The sequence below is a fragment of the Monomorium pharaonis genome, chromosome 8 (assembly GCF_013373865.1).
Source record: "Monomorium pharaonis isolate MP-MQ-018 chromosome 8, ASM1337386v2, whole genome shotgun sequence".
NCBI classification, from domain to species: Eukaryota; Metazoa; Arthropoda; class Insecta; order Hymenoptera; family Formicidae; genus Monomorium; species Monomorium pharaonis.
Genome location: NC_050474.1, coordinates 5,232,532 through 5,255,764, shown reverse-complemented (window position 1 = coordinate 5,255,764; position 23,233 = coordinate 5,232,532). Strand labels below are relative to the sequence as shown.

General features: G+C 39.4%; 1 protein-coding gene across 2 annotated transcripts in view; it reads left to right on the top strand.

Annotated features, from left to right (window-relative positions):
- Positions 1–23,233, top strand: part of LOC105833820 (carbonic anhydrase-related protein 10) — a 132,012-nt gene that overhangs the window by 80,926 nt on the left and 27,853 nt on the right. For both annotated transcript variants that reach the window (XM_012675839.3, XM_036290472.1), the window contains exons 3-4: positions 3,416–3,552; positions 11,730–11,921. In XM_012675839.3, coding sequence (XP_012531293.2) covers positions 3,416–3,552; positions 11,730–11,921 — 329 coding nt within the window. The remainder of the gene's footprint in view (positions 1–3,415; positions 3,553–11,729; positions 11,922–23,233) is intronic.

The following is a 23,233-nucleotide window of genomic DNA, read 5'->3' as shown; positions in this document are numbered from 1 at the left end:
ACGTCCGGTACATACACACAACGTACGATGCTTTCCGCGAGCTAATAATTCACTGTCACGCGTAATGTATCTCGCGCCGAACAAAGTGCCGCGCAATAAAACTAATATAGTAATATATTTCATAGTGTGGTATTTTGCGGAATAATTCACTCCTAAAACAGCCTCGCGCGCCATACGCCGGATCTCGCTCCTAAGGAACGTGGCACCTTTTATCGCGACACTTAAATGTAATATACGGTTCCATTAAGGAAACGATATTTTCGTTAATAAGTTTCACGACTTAATGAACTGAAAAACGCTACGATGCTATAAACAGCCGGCCGACTTGGGGAAACATTTTTATTTTTCGCGGCACGTATTTGTTACGGAGCGTAGATTACGTATGAGCGTTTTATGTCCACCGAGCACGCTAGTATCTAAGAGGCGATATGGAATCTAAATTGCAACAAAATACTTCAGACGTCTCTCCGCGGTTGCGTGCCCGCACGCATGCACGCACGCACGCACGTACACGTCGCCGGCGGCCGTGTGTTTGAGAATCTCAATCGGATAAATCGCGAATCCGTGTAATCTCCTGATAAGCAGATGCACGTAAGGTGTGTGTGTATATATCCCGCCGTAATCCCGTGCCGCGTGCATGGGGTGGTCGATGCGTGGCGATAACGGAGAGATATGACGAAGATCGCAGAAATGGGGTGCGGAGAGCGTTATCGCAACGCGAAAGTATCGCGCGACGAATTGACGACCGGAATAAAAGGAGAAGGCGTGCATTTATACATGTGTGCGTCATTTAATAAACTTTTGCATGGCTGGCGCGGTGGCGTGCCGTCGTTTCCTCCGACATAAATTCCGCGGCATGGAAAGGCAAAAAAAAAAAAAAAACCTCCCGCGGTGCAGAAGAATGTGTGTCGCGCGGGATGTGTGCGGATAATAATAGCGGCCCTCGCTCGCGCTTGCGTTAAGAAATCAAGGCGGCCTTCTTTAGGCGGCCGCGTGCGCTCCCGTGCTTCACGTGCGAGGAAAGTTATAAAGAGCGTGCCGGTGAATGTGTAACAACTTGTGTCCAGAAAATAAATCAAAAAATAATATCCCTCTGCGTCACATCAACCCATTTTTCATGCTGCCGCAGTCAATTGAGATTTATGGTGGGAGAGAGAGTTTAGTGATTTTTTTACATTAAAATCACAAGCGGAAGTAAACACTTGAGCGGGGGAGGCGATGCTCTTTTAACACCTGTCAAAATCAATCTACATAATCTCGTTTTACTTGCTTTATAGGACTATATAGTTGTACATTTTGTATCGCGAGACAAAGAAAAAAAATTACTGGCTAATATACAATTCTTTAATTAATAAATTCCGTTCGATAAAGTGAATCGCTCACGCACGTCGTGCACAGAAACCTCACGTGACGGTTAAAGATGAAAAAAAAAGTGCGCGTTCTTGCGCTTGAAATGCTCATTATAACGAAGGTTAATTACATTTACCGCTATTACGATGCTAAAGTGCCGACGTGTCGTTGCTGTTACACACGAGCGTGCGTGTATGCGCAAACCCGACCCAATAGGGTTGCTCGCCACTGAACCGATACGCACGTTTATCGGGCCGTAAGTTTTGATTATGCTCGCGTGCCGGGATGTCATTACGTGTCATCCCTCGTACCCTCCGTGGTAGATCCTCGGCGTTAATACATGGGCCTGGAACATATTCCCTTTCACACACCTGTTTCGCTTGCCCACGTACACGGGATGATCTAAAACACTCGGCTTTATTTACGTAAATTTGGCTCTCATCGTCTAGTACACGAATATCTACGACTGTTTTTATGTACGACGGCATGGGGTATGTTAGAATCACGACGCAATGCGATCTGATAATCATGGTAGTGATATATTCATAAGAGAGAGAGAGAGAGAACGTTTGTTTTTTGTTGAAAATCAAGATAAACAAATGAGCTTTCTGTGTGATTAATTTGACAAAATTTTAGGTGTCACATATTTAGTGTACTCGTTGCAAAATTGACAGGAGCAGTGGTGGAGCATTTATTTTATCAATATGAGGAATATTATATGACGTCGCATTTACTCCAATATCACAATTATTTTGATTAACTGCGCTTCAGCGCGAATAATATATGTGCGTGGTGTCTTTGTTTTATGAATAAATTAATCGCGGCTTGTTAGAGGTAGTAAAAATTCATATTTTTTACGGCACTTTATATATACTTTATTTCTCAGATAATATTAATATATATGTGAGTTTTTTTATGATTATCATTGTCAGATTCCTATTGACATCTTCGGTGTATCGCTTAAGCGAGGTGTTATACTAATAATTTATTGCATTCATTCTTAATTGAGACAAATAAATTGCCACTCTCCATGAAGGACCGTTGTATGACCGTGATTTTGTAAAGAAAGGATTATTAGAAAGATAGAGAGAAAAATTTCACTCAGGGCAAGAACATTTCAGGGAAGTTTTATTTATTATCCCTCACGAGGATGAGTGGATTAAGAACGTGACTTATAATTTTTCTTAGAATTGTAGAGAATAGAGTGATAAATTGAACTGCCGGTTACATATAGAGATAGATAGATACGTACGGAAATAGATAGATACACCAAATAAATATGAGTGGGAATAGAAATCGAATAAAAATCGTTGATTTTTTTAAATATAATCGTGCTCATTGCGGATTTTAAACGTTGAATATTATTCGAAATACAAGTACACAATGCAATTCGTGCCTGAGTTTCGCGAGCTCAGATTTGCGACCGAGGATTCGTTAAGTCGGGCTTTCTCGGGATATCGATCCTCGCGGGTGACGTGAAGAAAGTTAAATTTCTCAGAGGAGTGGCGGAAAACGCGAACGTCGGTCGGTCCCTAAGACGAAAGTATCGGAAGGGGGGTTGCGTCGGTCCCTGGCGTACGAAGCCGGCAAAACGAGTTCAAAATCCCTTCTGCCGAGCGAAACTTGACGCGAGCCGGACAAGGAGCGGACCGGTCGGCGCGACCAGCCAGAAAAGTTGAAATTATAAAAATTTCAGATTTTTCTGAGCGGTTGACACGTGACACGACGATTCATACTCAAACAGAGAAAATAAGAATCCCACCTGGGAGTTCGCGCGGCCGAGTTTCTCCCGTACTTTTCAGACTCTCGGAGATACGATACAAGTACAAAATTTCGGGATAAAATAACGCATGTTTCAGCATGCTCCTCGACGTATTTTTTTATTCTTTTTGTTTAAAAAATTATTTGTTGAAATTATTTAATTGTAGTTTTTAAGTATTCTCTTTTTTTTTATCTGTTACAATTTTCGAGGTTTTTTGTAAATTTGCAACAATTTTGTTATTGTTTTTCTGTTATGATTTTTAATTATTTTTTGTCATATTGACACATGTAATATTTTTTGCAGGACCTTCGTTTTGGGGTCTGATAAATCCGCAATGGTCCCTCTGTACGAAAGGAAGACGGCAGAGTCCAATCAACATCGAGCCGGACAAGTTACTTTTCGATCGTCACTTGAGACCGGTGCACGTCGACAAACACAGGGTAATATATTTAATCTTTTAGTTTACAAAATTGCGAAGTAATTTGAGTAGAGCAGGCCTTTAGGTTGCAAGCGTACAATAAAGTCAGAACCTCGTGAAGAAAATTACAATTTAAAACTTTTGCTTCGCTTCAGTTTACAATTGCGTTTTAAATCCAACAACTGTATTGGGCACGCAGTTTAAAAAAATGTATTTAATAAATGAAATGATAATAATTGAATATGAAAATCTTATTTAAAATACCAAGATCCGCTTTTATTAAAAAATATTACTTCTTATTTATTATGTTTTTCTTATTAGGTATTGTTCATTTCTTGATATAATAATAAGCTTATTATTAAAACTTTGTTTTAAAAATTTAATAAATTTGTCTGAAATGAAATGCTTAATTGTATATCTAATTATGTAATTAAGTAATGAATAACATACAAAATTAATTATTATATGAAACTTGATGCTAAAATATGCTTCAGTTTCAAATTGACATATGCAAGAAAGTTGTACATTACATTTCAATTTGAGATGCTGACTGGTTCATAAAATTTACAGTAGCTATTTCTACATTATTTATTCTAGTCTGCCAATTCTCGATAAATTAAGATTTAACGCAACAACATCGGGCACCACGTATATCATTGCGCGTTCGAGTATGATATCTCGGGGAAAAGGGTACGAAGAAGTAAATTCTGAAGTTCGGTCCCGTCCCATGTGCACGTCCACTTCAAATGAAGACGAAAGAGTCGTCTGATGGACGCTCGTTAGTCAAGCGCAGTACATACTGGGTGTCCCTCGGCGGGATGATTAAATTGCTCGGGTTTTTGCGTTTGGCGGACGGATAATGAGATACCTCTCATTGATATTAATGATTTCCAAACGCGGTCACTCATTATGACTCATGATACATTGTTTATTTCGGATACGTTTGAATATGTTGACTATCCTGTGTAATTACGTGTCACGCACTATTATGCATATTGCAATCGAGTTATTTCAGTCGCAAGATTGGTGTGTATAATATATATACATATATATGTATATATATATATATAAAGAGTACCATTTTATAATTAAAACAAGTCAGAATAAAATTATAAATGTACATGTATGATAATTATTTTCATTATTTGAAGCCTGGTGCACATTATCTCGAATAAAATGAAGTATAAATGGTATCGCAGCTAGAAAAATAAATGCAGTACACGTTAATGAAATTTCATAATTACACAATGCAACTCGATTCACGTACTGAATAAATATATGATTCTGTTTAACGTTAAATATAACAGCAATTTAGATTTTACATAATTGTATAGTTTTCATTGCAATATGTGCACGCTAAAATTACATACTTACCAAAATTTTTATTTAATGAAATGGAAGAGAATTATTACATTATATGATATATTTCTACTATGTCAAACATATAAAATTATATCATATTTTAGATCTTATAAAAAACATTTAGCGATTGATTTATATTGAAACGTGGCATAAACTCGGTAAGAATTTACATCTAGTTATTAAGTCGATATTTTAATATTAACGCCGCGAAACTAAATTAAAATTGGAACGTCGAGAATGATTCATTTGCTTCGAAGCATCTTTCGAAAAGCAAGGATAAAATCACGTTGGCTAGCATAAAGGTATTCCCAGAGCTGTCACGTGATAGTAATGGATTTGGAATTCACTGGCGAGAGGGCTGCTCCATTTTTCACTGGCCGAGTTTGTTGATTCGATAATAAAGCCATTAATTACGAGGCCACCTATTTAACGCTGATTTCCACTCCATCAGTGAGGATGCCTCGAAGAGCTTCGGTGAGCGTTAATTTTCCATTAAGAAAACATTTATTCATTATACCACTCGTCTACTCTCGAATTCGCTTAGCTCGATTTGCCGGTAGTGATCTCTAATAGTTTTTTAACGGAATGAAAGTATGCATCCAAATAAGAGAATTTTAGAAAAGATACGTACTTAAGAGGAAAACGTTTATTATTTTTTTATTATAGAGACTCTATTATATTCCTTACAAACATATTCGTTATTTTGAATTTTCGCCTATCTGCATGTACAAGTGACTCATGCATGCAGTATGAGCGCATTGAAGAATATATTGAGGGGTCGAAAGCCGTTTATAAATGCATGAACGAAAAGTCTCTGTGAACTTTCGATATAGAAGAAGTATGAACTTTCGATGTAGAATGGAAGAACTTGTAACGCGCGCGTTGCTCGATTTACATCTCCATTTATATTCTCATTCATATCTTTTTGCTTTTGGGATACGACTCTATAATTCGAATTTTATAGAGAGCGAATAAAAAAAAAAGTTGCGGAACGTACACGTGGACGTTGGAATTGTTGGAGATTTGACGGTGGAGGGAAATGAAACGCTCGTTACTTGTTTAAAGCATCATCGCACTTTATTATTCACGTCAAAATAGCGCGTATTACTTTTTTCGATAGCCGGCTCCCCGACTTGTTTTACAAAAAAATCATACATATTTTGTGCGAAAAAGGGAAATAACTTTGATAATAAGCAGACTCTTTTACAAAAATCAATAAACTCGCAACATATTCTGTCGTAAATTTCCTCATTACCACTTCCATTTCTATCCATTTACGTCGCCTTCGTTCGTCGTATAACTCTGTTCAGTCCTGTCGATTCTGTGTACTGCGTAACGTTCCTACCGAGATATTTCTATCGCGCCACCGAAGCGTTATATGGTCACCTCTTTCCTCCCCGTGTTCAATGTAAGCCCCCACCATTTTCCACGGGACATGCACCGCGCGCGGCTGGCATGGGTCGCGGTCTCGGGGCGTTATTCCTCAGAAAAGCGAACATGAAAAATGCCCGAATACCGTGACAATGCCTTCTCTCGGATACGGGTTCCGGCCGTCCGTATTTCGCCCGTCTCCTCATGCGAGACGCTGACCGAAAACTCCCGCGCGACGATATTGCCCGCGAAGGGACACAATAAATACGGCACGTTCGTGACAATAACTCTTTTGTACCAGATGCAAGCGACCAGAACTGGCTCGCGACGAAGATATTATTGCGACGTCGGTGTCCTCTCGATATATATATATATGTATATGCCGGCGCCTTTTATCGCGTTTCGTTGCGTCACACGGGCGTGCAAGGTAAATACGCGCCTGTGTATCTCTTATAATTTTTATCGCTTCCGATAAATGTCGCCTAAAAATAAAACACGACAAGTACAGAACCGTTCCGCGTTTATGCGCAAAACGACACTGCGGAAAGTTTAATAGAAAATTTGCGGGAGGCAAGTACGACGATGGATATCCGCGAACCAACGAATTTCATATGGGAAACTTTATCACTTTTCTTTTCCTTGGCTTCGCTTTCACATTACGCGTTTCGCTTATTTCTTCTTCGACTTTATCAGCGCGTTCTGGCTTATACGTTCGTACCGTGCGTTATTCAGCGCAACCAGCTATTTGTCCACCCACCGCGGAAGTCGTAGTAGATATGATATCTATTTCGCATCCTGTTCCTGTTTCCCTCTTCCCCCCTCCCCTCCCCCCTCCTCCTCCTCCTCCCACCGCTGACGGAAGAGAAGAGAAAAGGCAGAAAAGTGCGCATTCTTCGACTTCGCCGAGCGCAGACGGAGACCACAAAGTGGTCTTCCGCGGAAATGCACGTGAAAAGGTTTAAACGCGCGAGGTATCGTTCGCCCTGTCGTCCTCGCCGTCGTTTCCTTCTCACCCTCTCACGATCTCGCTTCCATTGCTCCTTTCGCCACCGCCCTTCTCATCGTAGAGTCAATCTTTTCCACGTCGCCGTCAGTAGCCGCGTTTTCACGAGCTGTGCGAGCGCGAGCTACATCGTCACCGGATGCATTCCGCCGCGCTTTGAAACGACCCACGAACGGGACTCTTCATTGTTTGCCTACCCTTCACAGCAAGCGACTTCCTCCGTTCCTCGTGTATGTGTGTGTGTTTGTGCGCGCGCGCGCGCGCGCGATAGGAAGCGCTAAAGAGAGTTCTCTCAAGTATCCTCCTACCTCTCTTGCCGCGCTGTTAACCGCGTCGTCGCCGCCGTGCCGACCCTCGCCTCTTTCATTGAAACAAGCGGCGTGAAACCGCCGAGAAATCACATGCGGGGGCAAGCACACGAGGCGCAAAGTTTTTGAAAGTTTCATTTCAAGCAGGAATCAAGGGAGTCGAGGAAAAAAAGAATTGAATTAGTAGCGCGAGATAAAACGGAAATTTAAAGCGGAAAGAGAAGATTATACGTGCAATAAATACACCCACGCACGTACACGCATATCATATTGTTTTAATGATTTTTCTCTTTTTCTCGGAGAGATCGAGCGAAAGTTTCTCGCGAGAGTGAGATTCAGATCCTACTCTCGATTTGTCGGAAGTGCGCGAAAGGGCGAGATGAAACTGCGGGATCCGTGCGACGGAAACCGCAGTGACGTCACACCTGGTCCCTTCTGGTCCCGCTATTTAAACGCGGTCTCCGGCCGTTTCATAGCCGACGCCAACCGACCGACCGACCGACCAACCAACCAACGAACCCCCCGTTGGTACGACGAAGTCATGCGAGACCGGTGGGAGCCGGGGGAGGGAGGGGACCTCGTGAATTTATACGCCGTTTAACCCGGTTAAAACTTTGGCACTTAAATTAAACAATAGAACGAACCGCGCGCCCCAACACCTCCTGGAGTCGAACGTACGTCTTCGGCTCAGCGGAGCTTGCTCTGCAGCCGTTTCATCTCTCTTCCTTTCCCCCCTCTCTCTTTCGCCCAGCGCCCGTTCGTGGCCAGTTCACCCGCGAAAACGTCTATAGATCGCTTCACAGTACGGTAGCAGACGTAGATACGGCAGATACCATAATTTTCCTATAGAAACTCACGTTTCCGGCGAAACCTAATTCTCTTCGGTTCCCTTCTCACCGTTGTTCCATCTGCTGCAATTCGGGTAATCTCGTAAAAAGGATTTTGGGGTTTGGGATCATCGATATTTTATTCCAAGATCGTAGACCGGTTAGATTTTGATGGAAATTGATGTGACGTATCAAAATGTACAGAACAGTGAGAGATAGTAAAAAAATTATTTAAAGCATATATTGATAACAAAAATTTTAATTATTTTAACAATTATATAGTTAACTAATCAACTTGCGGTGTTGCTTGAAATTGTGGCTACACAACAGATTCTAATTATGACGAAGAAATTAATTTCCGATAAAATTTTTACAAGCAATTCAAAAGAGAGGTAATTAAGGTAATCCAGAAATTTTGTAAAGTAAGATTGAGCCATTCTATATATCGGCGCTACTTTCCCGGGCCGTCGTAATTTTATTGCAACAAGTGATCGAGTAGATTCCGATCGGAACGGCAGCGAGCCTTTACGAGCTACTTCTCTATCTCTGGCGCGCACTAAAGCCGCCCGCTAACGGCCCGTCGATACCACAGTACGTTTCTTCGCACGAACAATTCCCTCGCGAAACTGGCGAATTGTATGTGTGTATATCCGCGGACTTCGCTATAATCGAAGCTGTAACGAGCGCGTTCTCTTACGTCGCGCTGGAATTGCCAATTCCCGGACCGTGCCTCTGTGGCCGGCGCGCCATAATTGAAGCGGCACGTTTCGATAAACTCGATCGCAGAACGGTGTAAGAAACTGTCGCGCGGCACACGAAACGACGTTAACCGTCCTATAAACAGAGAGCGGACTGTCGGTTAACCGTGCGGAAAAGGGCCACGCGAGCGAGAGGAAACCTTTCGCATTCCGAGTACCAAGAGAGGGATAGGAGGGAGGGGGGGGGGGGGAGCGAGGATGTACGTGAGTCGCGTGCAGGGTCGATTCCGGTGGCCGCTCGATTCGTGTTAATTACCAGACAATGTTGGACTTCGTAACCGGCTTTTGGAAGGTCTTTCGTGGCGCTAATCCTCCGCCACTGCCTTGATTCCCGTTTCACGCGAAAGCTGGATTCCGCTGGTGTACGGGCTGATAGTACCTAATTCTGATCGGGATTTGCCCTTTCTTTTTTAGCGCGCAGTCCGGTCCGTACGACCAAAGTCCGTCCGTTTCTACTGCGGCCTGCGATCTCGAATGAAGATCACATCGGGATAGCTTGAAGGGGTCAGACATAACGTGGCCTGCCAGGCCGCGTATTATACAACTAAAGCCATTTTTCATAGTTCCCGAATTCCCTAGAGCGTAATCGCGAAATTGCAGCCCGTATGGAAAACGGATTTAGCGAGTTTCGGCAATCTCGTAAACACTCCGCGAGAACTAGATTTTACATCAGGGGGTCTGGCGCGCTCTTAACTAAGCACTACCCCCAACCTCTTCCCGCGAAACTCGATTATTCTCACGACTTCTCCCAACCGGCATCCCCATTACCCGAAAAAGGGAGTCGTCGGTATAAGGCCGGTATTAATCGTGAAGCATCGCCGCGCCGCGAAGTCGATGAACTTTAAGAAGATTTGGCGCCACGCGCCTTCTTATATCTCGATGTCTCCCCCCCCTCCCCCGTTTTCCCTCCCGCCATTTCCTCCCCAACATCGCTCGTGAATTCTGCAGCTCCTGTGGGAACAAAATGGGAGTGGATTCTACGGCAGCCGGCCAGAATGCGCAATGACGATTGTTCGGACCGTGGCGGACGACTTTGCGGAACGACCGGCAAGAGGGAAAGCTCACGAGGTGAAGAGGGGGGAGCGTAGAGCTGGAAGATGATCCACCCCTCGGCCGAACTTTGAGTTTCGTCGAAAGAAGGGCGGCTTTTGTGCGCCCGTTCGAGATCGCGCGGAACTATCGTGTTCCGCTGCGAGTCTTCCTTCCGGTCTCTCACCAAGTCGCCTCCATTGATCCAAGTTCAGAGGCGCCTGGTACCAGAGAAAAAGGAATTCGAGCTGGCGAAAAAGACGAAGGGGGCGGACGAATTATTCCACTGCGGCCGGAGGGGTGGAAATCTATCGCGAAATAATGAGTTATGCGCCATTGACTCTCCTCTACGCGCCGGGAGAAAGTTGCGCCGCCTGTTCGCGTTCATTTCTCTCTGTCATCGCGGGGGAGAGCCGCCGTTCTCTCCCATATCTAAATGAATTCTGGAGGAAACAGCGACGAAGGAATTTTCCAAGTGAAAGTAATGGTCGAGATTGCTTAAACTTAGACAGGGCTATGCGTTGATTGGAATTTTCGCATCGCGATACGAAGTTATTGTAACTGGTTTGTTATATCTAAATGATTTACCATTTTACTAAATTGTGTCTTGAAAAAAAAAATGACGTTAAAAGATTCTTAAAGATTACTTTTACATGTAACGAAATATTGGCTTCTGCCATCTTTTACCGATTTATTAGAGAAATTCAATTTTAAAAAGATACTATACTAATGTAATAAATTTCACGAAGGAAAATCGCTGTGCGCGGAAGACGAGAGGTTTAGAGCATCGAAAGGAGGTCAGGCGGGCCAAAAATCTATTGCAAAATAATAAGTTATCTCCCGACGACTTTTGCCGACGTGTCTTCCGCGGCTGGCTTCTCCCCGAGGTTACCTCATTATTTCTAACTGATGACGCCATAATTCAGGTTCTCGGCGACGTACAAGAAAATGGACTTCCCCGGCCTCGTCTTGCACTTTGCCGAGCTCCTGTGCGACATGGCACCGTGTCTGGTTTTGCTATTCCATCCAATTAAATGCCTAATCAATTATCCTACGAACGACGAGTTACCACCCTTTCTTGTAGACATCTTTGCAACCGCGCTCTTATGCAGCTCATTACGATAAGGCATGCGAATCTCTCATTGTTTGTGAATCTCCTTCTAAAGTGCAGTCGAATTAGTGTTAAAAACCTTTCACGTTACTACCGACAAAAGTCTGACTTACGAATAAAAAGATATTCATGTCAGACGTAACTATAAATTAATATAGTATACAACTAATATATTAAATATCGTTAGACTTTATTATTCTATGATTTAATTTTTTTTAATTTATCACAATTTATTACGTTTATTATTCTTTGTTGGTATTACTCGAGAAAGTACGAACAAATTTTGTGTGTACATAGCAAACTTTATTTCCATTTTCGGCATCCATCAATTAATGCAATTAGACTTCTGTCTGAATGAATCTATTTAATTGCATTCTGCTCACCAAGTTTATTATTGGTACTAACAAACTTCAATCAATTTTGCTTTCAGATTTCCGGACACTTACATAATACTGGGCAATTCCTGGTATTTAGAGCAGACAGAGAGGCGAAGATACGGGTTAATATAACGGGTGGCCCGCTCGCCTATCACTACCAGTTCGAAGAGATATATATTCACTACGGAATGGACGACGGTCATGGCTCTGAGCATCGTATTAATAACTATGCTTTTCCTGCTGAAGTGAGTAGCACAAACAATATAAAAGATATTTGGACCGCTTAGTACCATAATCTGCTTATATTTGAATTAATGACTTGAATTATAAAATAAAATCATTAATAAAATCTGCATTTTTATAAAAGTGCTAAGTAATTGTGTGATTAAATGTATTAATTAATTTTAACAGAAAAATTGGCGTTTTATAATTTTTAAATATTTAATTCGATATAAAACATAAAATTGATGTTTCGTAGCAATCTCAGAGATATCCATTATATTTTTTACAAAGCCGAATACATTGATTATTCCTTTCCTTAAATCCCACGGGGAAGGGATTAAAGAGGTTAATAATAAAAAGGAAAAGAGAAACCATTTTCGGATTGTGAGCGAAACGAACTGCAGCTTCACGACGCCTATGCAAAAGTGTTTGCATTTTTTAAACGACGGATAGATACCATTCGAAATAGGACAGAATATATTACGAACAGTTTGAACGTTAATTTTAAAGCGATGCATTTTTTCAATGTCCATATCACTCGTAATGAATTCTCTTTTCCTTTGGAGAAGCCTATGGAATAGAATTGCGCAAAGAGATATATTCTGAAATTGAAACATATATAAAAAAACGTTTGAAATAATCGTTACATCGAAATGCTAATTGAATAATCTGTACTTTAAAACAGTACATGTAACAATTGAATCCAAAATTAGCGTTATTCAATTTGTAATTAAGACGTTTCTTAAGATATAAAATTTTGTTAAAGAAATTGCAAAGATGCATTGATTTTCATAAAAAGAATAAGCACTTTTCGCGACACAAAGTTGGTGAAGTAGAAAACTTTAAGATTTGAGAAATATCACACGCTTGTAAGTTCACGCAGTTGTCCACGTTATTAACTAATTATAGTTTATTCTCTACGGCTTTACGAGAGTAAAGCGATACTTACAACTGCAATCCCGGGTTTTTGGTTACGGCCACCACAAACGCGCGGTACAGACAATCGTGAAATTCTAATCACGCCATTATCCTAGCAATCGCTTTACAAAGCGACAAATAATTAGAATTATCATGTAATTTGCAGTTTGCCAATTAATTATAACCGCAATGCAGTCGGCGACCGCCTCTGTGACACGGGCACGTGGCGCTCCTGGCCCTCTCGTAAAATTCTACATATTGGCGTACGTGATTTTATTCGCGAATGAACTGTACGTAGAATCATTGCCGTAAAATGAGAGCGGAGGATGACCTGGGAATGACGATATAATTAATTGAAATTAATTACGTGCCGGCAACGTAATGAGACAAATTAAACATTCGATAAACGGGACATGACGGCGGCCCAATTAACTGTGACCTGTTTATTTCTCTCGGAAGCAGTCGATATTAACCTCTTCTTCCTCCTTGTTTTCAATTTTCTTTTAAATCCACAAAACGATACCGCAATTAGCTATCATTGATAAGCTCATAACCCGAACAATGGAATCAATGATGACTTTGTTACTATTTTTGGCTTAGATCGCAACAGTATATAATAATAATAATAATAATAATAACACCTTTATTAAGCATAATTGTTTTTTTATTGACGACATTAGATAATAATTTTACATTAATCAATATACAGAGAAAATAATGCCTATGCTGCAAGTAAGGAACATCAAAGCGATTGATGAGGCTGCAGCTAAGTGATGTCTCTTATCTGATTATTACATAAGCATGTAACTAATATAGTTTGAATGTAATAACTACAAAATAAATATATAAAATATAGAAAGATATATTAAGATAATAAAAAAGGATAAGAATTTTAAGACCTAATTTATTATTGTAAATGCAAAATAAAACAAGATATAATTACACCCAATTAATAAATAACATATATATATGTATATATATTAAAAGATAAGAATACATATAGTATAACACTCAAAGCATATATGTATGTGGAAATATGAATTAAGGCATGATGTCATATACCATTTATAATAATTGATATATGCCAATTGTAATACAAATACATTATAATATAATTGTATGACGAAGACAATATAACTATTGAATGTGATTACAATGTTAATAAATTATAACACAGTAAATAAAGCCCTAGCTTAATAAATAAACATATATATAAAATATAGCCGATATAATACAATATAACGTTATATGTTAATTAAAGAGATATACAGTGCAATAATTAAAACAATTAAAGATATTGATTAAGACATCGGATAACGTAATTATACAAGTAGATTAGAATATAATTATGTTTTTAAAAATATAAAGAAAAGATGTACAAATACATACCAAATTTTGTTTTGTTTGTGTAATAACAAAACAGATAAAGCAATGATAATGCAGTGCAATGTATTCAATTACAGCTGATCTAAAGGAAGAAAAAGATGATAGACAGCGTATCAAAAATAGAAGTGCATTATCATCATTTCCTGATGCAGAACGCTTTGTAATTTTAATATAAGTATGATTGAAGATGACAGGAGAAGTTGACATTGATGATGAATATCTGAAGGCAAATTAGATTGAAAATCCAGGTTGAAATGTAATTCATGGAGATACGTAGGAATATTTAAGTGAAGAATCCTGTAAATCAAATTTTATCAATACAGCAAATACGGGTAATGAAACATTGATAATATTTAATCATTCGTAGAATTGAAAAGAAAAATTACAATATATTCTAATGTTTTGTTAACTTTTTTAAGACAGAATTGTCACAAATACGATTGTGGAAGATCTATTCGAAAATTTTTTAAACCCGCTTCATGAAAAAAATTGATATGTGAAGAAAATAGGGACATCGGACGGGAAAAAATAAAAGTAAATTGTGTGATATTCTTTGAAAGATAAATTGCAATGGAAAAAATTCGCAGCGGGATGCAGCCGAACGGATTCCACACAAGCGGTATTACCAAGTCTGCTAAAAAATTAAACTTCCGAAAGCGCGCGAGCGCGGTTGAATCGGCGGAAATGCAATATCGATTAGTACTTCTCGTAAATACAGGTCGAAGGATACTTCTCCATCCTTTTTTCTTAATGACGAAAAAGGGCAGATTAATGAATCTGTGCAACCAGAGGTAATTATCGAGAATCGATAATCAAGAAGTCTAAATGCATTTGTAGGATGTCGAATCAATGATACGACCAACACGGATTTCTCATTTATTAAACCTCGGTGTACGTAAAATTTAATATGCCAATAATAATTTCCTCATCGTAAATCCTCTTAGATAGTGGTAATGAGTTAAAAGCCACGATTATTTAATTCAAGTATCGCAAATACTGTTAAATAAACGAACCATTAAATAATAATAAAGTTCTTATTTATAGCTTATTATATTATAATTTAAAAAATTAAAATTTATTTATGAAGGAACTATTATCAATTCAAAAATTGTTAATGAGATAATTAACGTACATGTAAAGTATGTTAATTATCTCATAAATTATTAAAAAAGAATGATTTTATCTAATAATTTATAATTGCAATTGTTTTTTCCTTCTTTTATTGTCTGAAATTGATGTATATTTAATCGAGGATTTAATACTGATTAGTCTCATGGTGTTATATATAATTAATATAATTTATTTTTAATTATTTATTACTTCAAGGATTGATTCGAAACCAAGTACGATCTTGCTTAATGCAGCATTTTATAATATACAGAATTCAATTTACAGAAATTCTGATAAAAGTAGCTCTCTTCTATATACAATGGCATGATAAATGAAATAAATAGAAACAAAAGCACAATAAATGAAATAAAATCTTTATGAAATTAGGGCATAAACTATTTATCGAATAATATTTTGAAAGAAGAACATTTCTCTTACATTTATTCTCAGCAAAATAATGTTACGAAGGAATAATTTTTAAGACTTTTTGAACTACTTTATAACATCGATAAAGCTTTATTTAGAGATAAAATCCATTTCTCCAATTTGATTCAAAAGCATGATATATAAGATACGGGGAAAATTCAGAGAATATCGATCTCATACATTCTTTCGGATGTGTGCGTGTGATGTCAGGCGCGATACATGAATGGAAGAATGTTGAATACCATCTAGCTCAGGACACGAGGAATTTAGATATGCAGTTTCCGAGTTTTAGGAGTGTATTTTTATTTCGACGTGCACAGGCATCCGAATACATAGTTTTCATCTTGATGCACCAAGCATAGATTTTCCAACAAATCACATGCTAAGGAAAAAGCTCGTGGTAGGGCGCGTACGTATAAATCGCAATTTTTTCCTTTTCTCCGTATCTGTTAAAATTTGATACGTCATAGTTTAATGTACTAAGAGAAAAGGGGGTTAAGTTATGAACGCATCGTTGTTTAGCAAGACGCCAGGAAAAGCGCCAAATGCGGCTGGCTGGCCATTATATCCTTGCGTCCTCGGTGAGGAACGGGCTTTCAATGGCATCGTGAATCAAAGCCAGTCATTTACCATCGCACGGTCTACCACCCCCTTCGTCTAGCTCACGCCGCTTCTCTGTATAGGACATCGACTATGTGAGAACGTACGTGAATTAATTTGGTAGCTGCAAGAAGGGTAGATTCGGTGTACTTTTCCGCTTGCCAAATCGATCTCAGTTGAAGAAGAGTTGGTCGCATTTTTTTTTACCAAGTTAAAGAAAAAAACATTAATATAAACATAGAGTTTATTTTTCTATTCGATATGAGAGAAAAGAGGAACTTTTAGAGTAGGTAATCTTATTTCATAAAACTATCTCGTAGCCAAGTGCAGTATTTTTTAATTAATACAAGGCACATTCATTAGGCACTCCAGAGCTATAACACCGAATTCAGGAGTCTAGGGGATAGTCGGGAAGGTGCGAATGTTAGGTAGATAAATATAACACACGATAATCGCGCGGCATATAACATTATAGTCAATAAAGAGAGCATAACATGTTTATTGATCATTAATTCAGTACCCCCGGCGGAGAGAGCAAACACAATTACATTCGGCACCGGTACATACGGTGCATTATGCTAGCTATGTGTATATAATGCCGTGTTCAATAGAATGCTTGTGTGCTTGATGACAAAAGTTACCCGCTCAATTTAGAAAGAGATCGCTTTCATTGAAAGCACATTGGCACGTATGAACCAAACGCTACAAAATTAACTCGAATGTCGAATCTCGGCCGTCGAATCGTCGTCCCTCGCGATTATGAAATCGAAATTTCGGGCAAAATCGCAATTTATAATGCGTCGGCGTAACTCGGCCCAGAGTGCATATCTGCATGTAGATATCTTTTTCATTATAAGTTTTACTCTTTAGCTCGTTCACGACTATCGCAAGGAAATCAACATTTTTTACTGATGGTCCATCAGGCAAGAGCCAACAGCTACGTGCGCGGCTATACGCGCACCGCACAAGCACGTTACACGATTTGCATTCAAATGTAACAGTGGCGTCGTTAGCGGCAACGGCGCGTTAAAAAGCCGGGCGATTAATCAGCGGCGGTGAAGGGCTCCGCATAGTTCCGTGGCGTCAAAGGGACACGAATAATTCAAGCTGCTGCGACGACGACGACGACAACGGCATCTTGGTCGCGTAAACACTTGGCGGCAAGGCGGGAGGGAAGGAGGGGGAGAGGGTGGTTCGCTGGATCATGGTTAGGCGTTGGCGGTGTGCATAATGAAATCTGCATTAATACGTATGCTCAGAAAGCCCAGTGGGTGGGAAGATCCGGCGGTCATGTACGCGCGGGGGAGGTGGTCTGGCGGTTTAGTACGGTGGTTAGCTGCCGAAGGAAAGGGAAGGGGGGGTGGGGGCGAGCGTCGGTTTGGGGAGGAAGGCACGGTTTGAAAGCCCTAGCTCCGGGAGGACAAGGGGATTCCAAGAGCCACGACACTCGAGCGAGTCTGACCCATTACCAGCGTGTTTGAGGGACGAGCCGCTTTGATGCCGAAAGCCTACTCGAGGAGCAGCTGATGGAGTGCCTCAAGTGCGCGCTCCTCGAATGGGGTCCGTCTCTCTCTCTCTCTCTCTCTCTCTCTCTGTTTCTCCCTCGCGTCGCGAAACTGATGTCCACGGTGTACCGCTATCCACTCGGTAGACAGGCCCCTGTCGAGACCGTTCGCGAATTTATGGCCGCTGTGCCCGGCCAAATTGGGCGAACCGCGCGCGTTGCGTGTTATTGTCCGCCATCGATCACGTCGCCGTAAGAAACGTCGGTGCGATATTTTACTCAATAGCGTCTTTGAGATATCGAGTCAGGAATGATTTACTCGGGGAATGCAATGCAACGAATAGATCTACGAACATAAATAATACTCTATAGCTTTAGAGAACCATCAATAGAGTAAATATTGGGAAAGAGGAACTTCTCTATAATGTCTGGAAGATTATAATAGAAAGCAAATCTTTCAATGTAACGGTAATTTCGATCCTACAAGGAAAATATTGCAACTTGTAATTATTGTTTTTGTATGACCTAAATTTAAGCTTCGCTCTCGTTTTCTCTTGATGAAGAAAATAATTAAAACTTTATACTGTACGATAATTTGTTGATTAAAAGTTTCCAATGTTGATTAAATTACATCTATGTAGATAAATGACAAAATATAGCGGCGTTGTTTTCGGCAAATAAATGTTTCGCCTTTTAGAGAAACGTCAAGAGATTTTATCATGTTTAATTGATATTAATATTTAAAAATCTAATTAGCAAATAGGCTACGAAATAAGTTTCATGATATCTAATTAGTGATAAATCAAAATGTTAAAACGTGATTTTTGCAATATGATTGTACGACGTTATCTCTGTCTTTCTTTTGACTTTTCTCTTATTTTTTTTTTGTAAGAAAACTTGTTTTACAATTTATTATTTTCTGCAGTTTTAATTTAAGTATATAATTAATCGGCCGATTAATTTCGGCATCAAAACCGAAACAGAACGGTCGCAGTGCAAATGCGACGTAGGATACCGAGGGTCCTTTTGATAGGAACGGCGCTCTGACAGCCGGTATACCCACTAATGGTCAAACAACGTGGCACGGGATTCAAGTGCTATGATTATGCCACCAGAGCGTACACAAATTGACAGGCATAATTGGTTTAATTTCTGCATGGCGTCCAGGCTGTGGAACGCGGCCGTTCGAAATTGTCTGGAAGGACGCTAATACCTTAAAGCCACCCATCGCATATCAGTGCACTTCATGGCACAAATAGACCTTGCCAAGATGACGAAATTTCGTCATATGTTATTTTACGTTTAATATTAATAATTAATTAATGATCGTTATTCATAAATCTATAAATAAAGCTTCTTCACGTGAAATTTGTACGAATATTTTATACAATAAATTAGAACAATAAATTAAAACAACAGAGATGTTAATAATCTCCATATAATTATTTGTCGTGTTTGTATGCATTGTTGTGTCATTATATCTATACATTTCGCGGTAACAATACATTTTAGGAGCTCAATCTGTTAATTTTTCAGCTTTGTCATTAAGTTTACAGCGAAACACTTTTTAGAGGGGAACGTGGCTGCGGGTCGCGAGCGCGTATTAAACGTATGGTGGAATAAAGGGAAATCCGAAATGGTAGCGCGTATATTCATTTAATTATTCTGTGCGGCGCTTTAACCAGTCGAGAGGGCCTAGCGCGCGTTTCCGTAATTGTAGTGGTCGTTTATAGTTGAACGACCCTCGTCGCGTCGCGATTGTGTGTTGTCACGAGCGCCTCCCTTACTTCCGGTTTGTGCTAAAAGGTTACCGGCGTCGGGGTCGGAGGAGAGGGTGCAGTGCTCTTGTCTTTTTTTTTTCACACGTAAAGCCCTTCATCGTTCCTGCCATCGTGACTCTCGGCGGGACGCCGCATTTCGACGTCTACTTGAACGTCATCAAAGTTTTACAACGCGACCGGTGTTACATGTATATCAAGAGTGTACCTTTTTAGCTCCGCTGAAATAAATTAATAATCGCGATATCGATCCGAGTTAATTGGATCGTAAAATGATGTAACGTGGTACGAATGGTTTGCTCCGCGCGTAGCTTCGGAAACTTATTAATTAATTTTATGTTTATGTACCGCATTATTATACGCGCATACATGATGTAATGATAATATTTTTTATTTTATTTATAAAATATAAAAATTATACATATATCTATTGTTTCGATCTTATTTGTAAATTTTTCGTTGTTGAAATGTGATATAATTGAAATGAAAACTGCCGATAAGCAACACGGTGACTACCGGCCATTGTCGCGAGTGCTATTCATACAATGTCTGATGGAAAATTGGAATATTGTAGAAAACGTTTTCCTCCGTTGACGCGGGTTGACGTGAAAATGTGACAGTCAAAAGCCCTGGACAAACAGAGATAGACGATAATCCGGGCGTCGCAAAGAAAGGTTTTTTTTACACGCCGTGGGGGGTTAACCGTATTAACGACGCTAAAACGTAATTAGCAATAATTTGAAAGTATAATCGCCGCATTCAATTAACCGCCGACGCGATATAACGGACGTATCCGTAGGGCGACGGTAACGCTCGGACGGTAATGGAGCACTTGGCGGTTTTTCAAGCAAAATGACGCAAGACGCATCTACATATGAATAGTAGAAATTCTCAGGACGGCCCCGTGTGTACACGTATACGTATACACACGCATCTGCATATTAATGCACGCGTATCCCGGCGCGTGTATTGTCACGTCGTTGTGCCTGTATAGGCATTTCTGTGTCTGTGCAGCCGGCACTCGTGGGTTAATATAGAGCCGCCGCGCCGGGTGGAAGGGTCGGTGAGGGGAGGAGGGTAGGTGGCAGCGCGGCATTACAGCTGTATATCTATCACAGTAGAATAGCGCATTGTGCCAGAAATCGTGATGGCATGCCCATAGGCCGCAAGAACGCCATAAGCGCACCCCCTAATGCGTGAATTATCCTTGATGCACACGTTCTCGCGTATCTGAGGGGAGAAAAAAAAGACTCGAGTAATGACGCAACGTGAGATCGCAACGGGAGCGGTAATCTTGCGCCGAGCAGCAGAAGCGATCTGTTTGTCGCATCATTTTTATGGAGGTCGGCATAGGTATATTTTTTTACTTATAATAAAAGAATGTAGGAAATATATTCGAATATACGAAACACATCGAAATGATTGATGTGACGAAAAATCAAAGTACAAATTAAATATATGCAAAATGACAATGAATATGTAAAAGGCATGAATTTTTATTGATGATTTAGTTCACCTATATTCAATTCACCAACTCAATTTACGAGACTCAGGATTTCCAGAGAAAGATTTATTATTATTATTATTATTATTATTATTATTATTTAATCCACCTAATATCAAACTACGATTATTTTATTCATAACGTACGATGTCTCGTCCATTTCCTGACAATCCATTTATTTTTCACGTTAATGAAAAAATTCGCAAACGTGTAAGCTCAAACTGAAGAAAATCAAACTTTGAAGAGACTCTCAAACGTTTCGGTACTCATTTTGCTTTGATATGATTTCATCGCTTTTCGGTTCGGGGAATATTGGATTTTTCAATTATGACGGCAACACGACATGCTGTCCTTGTTAAGTTCATCGGAGCAGATTTTAATCTACCTGTTTTATTGGTTATGGTTTATTTGCTTACGGCTAATCGTTTATTACGTTCTGCTGCACGTACTGCAGGATTAAATTGTACATAATATGAAGCTTAAATCTTCTATAATTGTAATTACGATTCAGAGAATCGTAGCGAAAAATTGAGAGTCAAAAAGTTCACTTTATTTTCGACCTTTGATTTGTTGGACGGATTATATTTGACAGCGTATTATAATTCTGCATGTAGCAACATCCTGTTTCGAAATATTGTTTTAAATCCTCAATTACAACGCACTTACAAATCCCGATTTTTATTATCATTTTCTTGATCATCATGCTTCTATCTCAATTTAAGATTAGTGAAAAAAATCAACTTTAAATTTGATAGAGATATTTTATAACTGTTCAACGAGCGTAGCTCGTATAAACCTTACCTATCTCGAGGTGCCGATTTTTCAGTTTAGTACGCTCACCCTCTCGCGATTGCACTCGCTGATTTCACACTTGATGCACCCAACGAATGAACCGCGCATATCGAATATTCATATCGGTCGTGACTCGCAGAGCGTTATCACACCTGCTCCCAAAGTAGAGGCACAGCGCTGAAAGAACGCGTATAACGCTATGAATACGAGAGCGTATCAATTAAGGAAGGAATAGATTTATTTTTTACCCCTGTGATTTGATTTTGGTAGCTGTAACTTTAGTAGGTTTTTTTTCGCTTTTTTGGCATACAAATAAGCAATAATGATAAGATAGAGATTTATATACATGTTTGATGTAGTTAATACGGAAACGGGCTACTTGTGAGAGCGAAGGCGTTAGGGGATACTGTTTGTAATCAGATCCGGACAAAGTTTGCATACGAGACAATTTCGTGTGTCCAGTCGGGGGAGTTGCATTGCAACTGCAAGATAGCCTCGTAGGTCTAGGCCAATAGGTTAACTAGTGTCGTCGGATCAGTTGCAATTACTGCTTACCGTTATGCCATTATGTGCATAATATCGTGTCGAACTATTGCAACATAAAATAAATTGAACATTTCGCAATCACGGTTGCCAGACTTAGACTAGTCGTTGAAAATCAGTGGCTGCTCTGCTGAAGATCAATTTTATTACTATTCAAATAAACTCTTTAAAAAATATCAGATTTGGCTCTACCAGAATGAAAAAAAAAAATCTTTATTATGACGAAGATAGATTTCTGCTGTTTAAATTATTTATTTTCTTGCACTGCTCTTTACAAAAAAAGTTATTAAAATTTTAGAGAAGTTAACCAAAGATTTTTCTATTGGGGAACTGGAGATTTGTCTACTTGCTTTTTTACTTGAAAATAATTTAAGCTATAAGCATTTTCGCGTCGCTTTTTTAGTAATAAGTTTTTGTTTTTTCTTATAATGAACTAACAGATGTTTTAAATATAAAATAGTAATTTTTAAACATTAGAAATTAAAGAAGTCATGTTGTAAAAAATTTGATAATACATTTAATTAGTAAATTTATAACTTGTGTTTTTGCCAGTTTGATCTTTGCACGAATTTTTACAGATTAATAATAGTAATCGAAAATTGAACGGTTTTCTTACGCATACATATAATACAATAAATATTTATTTTCGCGATAAATTACGTTACTTAAATTTACGTTAAATTAAGCAGCTACTGTACATTCTTTCAAGTGAATATCACAAGCATACAGGTGACATCTCACACTTAACAAAGCTGATGTTTCTTATTAGTCCGG